The sequence below is a fragment of the Eretmochelys imbricata genome, chromosome 13 (genome assembly GCF_965152235.1).
Source record: "Eretmochelys imbricata isolate rEreImb1 chromosome 13, rEreImb1.hap1, whole genome shotgun sequence".
NCBI lineage: Eukaryota > Metazoa > Chordata > Testudines > Cheloniidae > Eretmochelys > Eretmochelys imbricata.
This window is the reverse complement of record NC_135584.1, coordinates 34587939-34595216: the sequence shown is the minus strand read 5'-3', so window position 1 is coordinate 34595216 and position 7278 is coordinate 34587939. Positions and strand designations below refer to the sequence as shown.

General features: G+C 56.1%; 1 protein-coding gene across 2 annotated transcripts; it reads left to right on the top strand.

Annotated features, from left to right (window-relative positions):
• The first annotated feature begins 760 nt into the window (after positions 1–760).
• SDR39U1 (short chain dehydrogenase/reductase family 39U member 1) lies at positions 761–6241 on the top strand. 2 transcript variants are annotated; one of them, XM_077832390.1, is made up of 6 exons: positions 761–826; positions 1249–1355; positions 2942–3024; positions 3802–3923; positions 4806–4882; positions 5353–6241. In XM_077832390.1, the coding sequence occupies exons 1-6, from the start codon at positions 811–813 to the stop codon at positions 5785–5787; spliced, it is 840 nt and encodes a 279-aa protein (XP_077688516.1). In that variant the 5' UTR covers positions 761–810; the 3' UTR covers positions 5788–6241. The 2 variants fall into 2 exon arrangements, with proteins under 2 accessions (XP_077688516.1, XP_077688515.1); XM_077832389.1 differs by having other exon boundaries at positions 4806–4949.
• The last annotated feature ends 1037 nt before the right edge of the window (positions 6242–7278 follow it).

Below are 7278 nucleotides of genomic sequence, written 5' to 3'. Positions count from 1 at the left end.
GCTGGGTCATTAAAGAACTGATTGAAACTGCCCCAAATCACCAGAGGATCAGGAAAGAAAAGGAGACCCCCCGCAAAGACTGAGCCATTGACACCTGCCCACAGGAAGCCCTGGAGCATGTGAACTCAGCCCGAGAAGAAGGGAAAAGGTATCAGGGGATGGGAAAGGGCCTGTTCTCTGGAGGGAGTCAGCAGCCCCCCATGGGGACTAAGGACAAAGAGCCAAAAATGAATTTCAGCCCCCTTTGGCTGGGCCGTGGCACTGGCAGGGCCGGGATGAGCCATGGCTTCACCTCTGCCTCTCCAGGCTGACCTAGGGACATCCAGGTGATGAAGCTATAAGGAAAGTGCAACCCTGCCTCCATCCCACCATCCTGATCCCCGTCCAAAGTCCCCACCCCATTCCCTGATCCCTAGATCCTCCCATTACCTATTCCTCCCAGATCCCTCCCTGACCCCGCCCCCATGAACCCCTCTCTCTCCTGCTCCCTTCACTCTCCTTGTACCTGCCCCACCCCCATCTCCCCAGACCTCCTCCCTACCCCCCACCCCAGCTTCCTCTCCCTCCCACCCCTGCCCCCGGGCCCCGCCCTCTGCACGGGCCCCGGGGCTCTGAGCCTGGCCACTGGCCGCGAAGGGGTTAACCAGGGGCTTTGTCAATGTGCCGGAAATGGGGCGCGGGCCCTTTAAATCCCAGCCCCTCTCTTTTCCCCGCTTCCTTCCCGGCCCAGGAAGCTGCGCATGCGTGTCCGGGCCTTGAGAGTTGTGGGCCAGAGAGTCCCTCCACGCGCATGCGCGCCCATCTGTGGCCATGCGCGTGCTAGTGGGTGAGTGGAGCGCGCTGCAGGGGCCGAGTATGGGGGTGGTTGGGTGGCAGGGGACAGCAATTAAGCGAGGCGTTAATTGCGGGGCTAATGCGGTTGCGCGTGTTCCCCAGCGCCTGGGCTTGGATGTGCATCCGGTTTGGGAGCTGAGCTCCATCTAGCCGCGGGGAGATGGGGCTGGCAGTAAATCTCCCCTCCTCCCCCGTAAGGCTTCCTCATGCACCAGGGTACTGGGGTGAAATGGGGCTGCAGTCAGGAGTGAGGGGCACCAGCAGAGCTCGGGAGGCAGGGCTGGGCTAGCAGGTGGCTGCGGGTCGGGAGTGGGGGCACTGGCAGAGCTGGTGGGGAGCCCAGGGTTGGGCTGGCAGGGGGCTGTAGGTCGGGAGTGAGGGGCACCAATCCTTGAAAGTGTCTATTTAAATCAGGAGGTGGGACCGGCTTTGTAGGCGGAGCCTTGACCCAGCTGTTGAGGAGCCGAGGGCACGAGGTGACCCATGTCTCTCGCCATCTGGGGCCAGACCGGATCAGCTGGGTAGGTGATTGGGGAAGGGGGGTGACTCCAGGATAATTGGGCTCATAGGAGCAGCCACAGAGGTGCAGGGGGTTAGGAGCCCAGTGACCCAGGTTTAGGTTCGCTCCCCGTCCTGGGAATTAGTACTCAGCCCTAAGACTCCAGGCTGATCCTAGTGGCATCGCTCCAGCTGTTCCTCCCTGGGGGCTGCCAACTGATGTGCCTAGACTACTTCTGCCCCTGCTTTCCCTGCCAATTTAGGACTCCAGAACCCTGCCTGGTTTTGCCAGACGCGTATGTCGGTTACAGACACAGGTCTCAGCCATGTCCCACAAACTGCAGGCTTAACTGAAAGCAGCTTAAGAAATGTTCTTGTCTCTAACAATATCTAACAGATGCCCAACTCCCAATAGGGTTCAACCCCCAAATAGATTATGAGTTTATCCTGTATAAGCTTTATACAGGGTAAACTCATAAATTGTTTGCCCTCTATAATATTGATAGAGAGAGATGCACAGCTGTTTCCCCCCCCCCCCCCAGGTATTAATACATGCTCTGGGTTAATTAATAAATAAAAAGTGATTTTATTAAATACAAAAAGTAGGATTTAAGTGATTCTAAGTATTAACAGACAGAACAAAGTGAATTACCAAGCAAAATAAAATAAAACACACAAGCCTATGCCCAATACAGTAAGAAGCTGAATAAAGATAAAATCTCACCCTTATGTTCCAATAAGCCTCTCTTACAGACTAGTCTCCTTCTAGGCTGGGTCCAGCAATCACTCACACCCCTTGTAGTCACTGTCCTTTGTCCCAGTTTCTTTCAGGTATCGTTGGGGGTGGAGAGGCTATCTCTTGAGCCAGCTGAACGCCAAATGGAGAGGTCTCCAAGAGGTTTAAATAGACTTTCTCTTCTGGGTGGGCACCCCTCCCTGCCCCTGTGTACGATCCAGCTACAAAAAGGAGTTTTGGAGTCACATGGGCAAGTCACATGTTCATGCGTGACTGAGTTCCTTACCGTCCAAGCCAGATTCCTGGGAAAGCTCAGATGTGGATTGGCGCCTCCAAGTTCATTGTTTGCTTAAGTGTTTCTTGATTGGGTACTTCCTGAGAATAGTCTTTTCTCAGGAAGCTGACCAACTGCTTCAATGAGGCTGCTTAAAATTAAACAAGTAGATAGCCAATATTCATAACGTTGAATACAAAAATCATACATGCATACAAATATGATCTACTGAATATATTTATCCTAACCTTTACAGAGATATGTTACATGGCATATGTAGCATAAAACATATTCCAGTTAGGTCTTATATACATTCAGAAGCGTATTCCCATAAAGCATTATGGGGTGCAATGTCACACTCCTATTGTGCTGGGTTATATCAGAGCCATCTACCCTCACGGTCCAGGGCACAGCCTTCAGGGATCAGGAAGGAGCTGGCTTAGTGCAGCAGAGCAGGGTGAGATTAACCAGGGGCATATGTGAGTGAGGGGCTGGTCCAGGGTATGAGGGGAGACTGGACTGGCTTGGTTTAGGGGCTCAGTAGGGGCGAGTGGGGAGACTGAGCTGTGTTGAATACCATTTCTCTCCTGTCTCCCCAGGATGAATTGGCCCGCTCCGGCCTGCCCCCTTGTGATGCTGTGGTGAACTTGGCTGGTGAGAATGTTCTCAACCCCCTTCGCAGGTGTGTCCGGAGCTTTGGGCGTGCTGGGGGAGAATAATCCCTGTAACAACCCATATAGCGTCCCTTCCATGAAGGACAGAAATGGGGATGACTCGATCTCTCCCTGTTCTCCTGTACTATCCATAATGCAGTGGAGGTGGGGCAGGACGGAAGGGTTGTATTTTGCAAGTTGGGGATGAATTGGGGTTGAAACATAATTGTCACTAGGAATCTTTCTTCTCAGAGGTCTTGTTTCCAGGGGGAAGCATTAGGAGAGTGCACTAGTGGGGTATAAAGAGTGTTGCCCAATGTCTGGCCTCTCTTGTGACACTGATGCCAGCAGCCCCATCACACCTACCCTAGGTACCCACCCAACTGTCTCCCACATAGTGGAACCAGCACCTTCCAATCACCCAACTGCCATCCCCCAAAACTCCCAGTTCCCCCCACTCTCCCTGAGACAGGGAGCCTTTTTCACCTACTTCTGGGTAGTATGTGTGGGAGAGGGTCCTGCTTCCCATTGCTCTGGGGCATGGTGATTTGTGTCGCTCCCCTGTACTGCCTGGGGGAGGGCAGGGGAATGGGTGGCTCTCCTTTAGGTACTGCAGAGGGGGCTTGGTCAGAATGTGAAACTTCTGCTAGGAACCTTTCTCCTCCCGGGTCATTATTTCTGGGGGAAGGTTTAATGGGGTGCACGGTACGGTATAAATAGCTGCTTGTTGGGCTGGGATTGGCAGAGGAGAATGGGGGGGGCGGGGGCGGTTGGGCATGACCCCTTTGTGCTCTCTCCCCCTGCAGGTGGGATGATCCCTTCCGCAGGGTTGTGGTCACCAGCCGGGTGGCGACCACCAAGACCTTGGCCAAGGCCATCGCCGAGGCCGAGAGGCCGCCCCGTGCCTGGGTCCTCGTCACTGGCGTAGGTATTTATTGTGCATGGCCAGAGTGCAACTCTCACCATCCTGTCCCATGGTATCCCCCCACCAGGTGGAAATAGTCCCTGGGAAGTGACCAGGAAGAGTGTGGCCTCTGGAGGTTACTGGGCTGCTGAGGGGACAGGAGAAATAGTCCCTGGGTGCAGCACAACCTCCCATAACAGCATTGTGTCCGTCTGCCACAGAGAGGAAATAGTCCCTGTGGTGCGTCATCGTTGCACAGCTTTCGCCACTGAGAGAAAATAGTCCCCATTCATGAGAGGACACATCATAGCACCTTGTGGAACAATTGTGCTTCCACCATTGCACAGAGGAAAAATAGGCCCCGAGGAAAAATAGGCCCTGGGTAGAGCACACATTGCACATCCTTCCGCACCTGAGCGGATATACCGTCCCCCCTCTAGTGCAAGACAAAGTGCGGCCCTGTGTGGCACTGGTGTTCTTCCACCACTAGGGAGGAGGGAAAATTGGCCTGGGGTGCAGCACAGTCTATCATGACACATTGTGATCCTTCCGCTGCAGAGAGGGGGAAAAATAGTCCCTCCTCTTGTCCTTGAGGTACAAAGCACAACTCTGGTGACACTGATGTTCTTCCACCATTGGGAAGAGATGGAAAAATAGTCCCCTGGCCAAATAAAACCTCCTGTGGAACTGTGTCCTTCCACCACCGAAAGAAGAAAATTTGCTTTGTAAGAGAATGGAGCCCAGCCCCCATGACATCAATGCGCTTCTGCCATTGGAGCAGGAGGGAAAATAGTCATGTTCCTCCCCGTCGCCAGGTGCAGTTGCTGCAGGAGAGGGAGGGATATCAATGAGGGGTAGGGTTATGTGCACTGGCGGCACTACAGTTCCCTGCCCATTGCCCGGCAGGGTATTACCGCCCCAGCCCCACGGCTGAGTACACTGAGGAGAGTCCCGGCGGTGACTTCGACTTCTTCTCGCGCCTGGTGAGCGCCTGGGAGGCAGCGGCTAAAATCCCCGGGGACGGCACGCGCCAGGCGGTGGTGAGATCTGGTGCGTCGGGGCATGGGGCCTTTCCCCTCAAGGGGGCACCAGATGCTATCTGACCTCATGGCGGAGACTGGCTGGGTCGGGGGGGGGCGGGGGGGGGGCAGGGCATGGGGCCTGTCCCCTCTAGAGATCACTGGCTCCCATCTGACCTCAGGGCAGGCACTAGCTGGCTCATGGAGGTGGGGAATGAGACACGGGCCCTTTCTCCTCTAGGGGATGTTGGCTCCCATCCGGCCCCAGGGTGGGTACTGGCTGGCTCAGGGGGGTGGGGAATGGAGCACAGGGTTTTTCCCCTTGGGGGCACTGGCCCCAAGGCTGGCTTGGGCTGGGAGACTGTGGCTGGCTTGGGGAGGGAGGCGTGGCTGGCTGTCTCCAGGGTCTCTCTCTGACTTTCCTCTTCCTGCAGGTGTGGTGCTGGGGAAGGGCGGAGGCGCCGTCTCCCAGATGCTCTGGCCTTTCCGGCTGGGCCTGGGGGGCCCCGTGGGCTCCGGCCTCCAGCCCTTCCCATGGATCCACGTCCGGGACGTGGCTGGTGTTGTGTGCCACGCTCTGGAAACGGAGGGTGTCCACGGGGTTCTCAACGGGGTCTCCCCAGCTTCACCCAGCACCTCCAATGCCGATTTCGCCCGGGAGCTGGGCTCAGCCCTGGGGCGCCCGGCCCTGCTGCCCCTGCCCAGCTGGGCGGTGCGGGGCGTCTTTGGCGCTGAGCGGGCCGTCATGCTGCTGGAGGGCCAGCGGGTGGTGCCAAAACGCACTCTGGAGAGTGGCTACTGCTTCGTGTACCCCGACCTGCCCTCTGCCCTGCGGGACATTGTGTCCTGAGCGGCTGAGGGGGGATTGATCCCAGTGCCCTGAGGACCCTCCTTTTCTGGGGAATCACCCCAGTGGGAGCCTCACCCCCCCCCCCTCCCGAGACCCCTAATCTCTGGCTCCCACAGCCCAGCTCTGAGCTTCCCAGCTGTCTTAGCCTGAACTTTGTGGGATCCATCATGAGCCATCCCCAGTATCCCTCCAATACTCCCCAGCCTCTTGCTGGGGGTCACCCCATTCTTAGCCTCCCCAGCCCCCTTCTCTGAGTGGGAATGCTCCCTTCTGAGCCCCTCCAGAAATCACCCCTCCCCAGCCCTTCTCGGGGGGGGGGGGCACCCCACTGTGACTTTCCTGCCCTACCCCCATCTGTGCTGCACTGACAGTGTGTTCAGGTGGTTTTCAAGCTGGTCCTTTATGGAGCTGAGGTTCTGCAGCAATGGCTGCTGGGAATTGCAGTTTTTGGCTGCACTGCAGCCCCCCCTCCCTCCCACCCTGTATACAACCTTGTCCAGTTTGCAATAAACTGCTGGTGAGTCAATCGCTGTTGTTTGCAGGGAGTGGGGGCGGGGGGAGGGAGGTCACTAGGTCGATGGTGGTGCTTAGGGCTGAGGGGGGGGATTCAGAGGCTGCACTGTCCTCATACAGTCAGTGCTGACCCCAGTTGCGTGCACTCCCAATACAGTGGGAGAGACCAGGCAGTGAATGGTACCCAGCTGTCCAGGAGGATAGTGCAGGGTGCTCATCTTTAGGGGGGGCTGATAGGTCGTAGGGCGGGGAAAGGGAAGGGGAGCCAGGAGTCTGGGAGGGCAATGCAGGGCCTTTGCCGCTAGGGGGGTCTCATGGCTCTTAGGGGAGGAATGAGGAAGGTGCCTCGGAACAATCATGGGGCTCATGTACAAGGTGAGAGGGCTGAGTCAAGTGGAGATGAGGGCTGGCTGGGCTCTGGGGACCAGACAGTAGCTTCCTGGCTGGGTGTGTGGGTCTGGGTACCCCAGTGTGGGGCTCTTTTGGTTATTCCTGTGTGGGCATAACAGCCTCCATGCAAGTGGTTGTACCGCTATAACTGTAGAGGTGAAATTGCATCTCTAACCCAAATAGTTATGCTGCCACCGACTCTGGCTGTGGTTCTGGCCTTGTTTTCATGCCTCAGAAAACAATGGAGAAGGCGTGCCAGAATGCTGCCCGTGTAAAATACAAGTGTTGATCTGTTCCTTTGGAACACCTCGGCTGACACCTCTTTGAACTGTCCCCTGGCGTCTCTCACTGTCCCTTGTGTTTCAGTTCGCTTTTGCTGATGGAAATTTCTGCTGGCATCATTGTTTTGTGGAAAATGTATATTCCACAAATCCCCATTTTCCAACAGGAAACCATGGTTCAACTTTTTTCCTCACTGCCCTAATGTAACATTAAGCCATGGGGTAAATAATGAAAGGCTTAGTTCCTGCAGACAGGCTGCATTCTCCTCTAGATCTCTGTGCAATCATTCCCCCTGGCAAATGAGTGCTCCACTGTGCATCAAGGG

What these genes read in the sequence shown, in the direction of transcription:
- SDR39U1 (XM_077832389.1), top strand. An exon ending in GGCCAGACCGGATCAGCTGG is followed by an intron (nt 1,356 to 2,941) that starts GTAGGTGATTGG and finishes CTGTCTCCCCAG; the next exon opens with GATGAATTGGCCCGCTCCGG. An exon ending in GGTCCTCGTCACTGGCGTAG is followed by an intron (nt 3,924 to 4,805) that starts GTATTTATTGTG and finishes ATTGCCCGGCAG; the next exon opens with GGTATTACCGCCCCAGCCCC.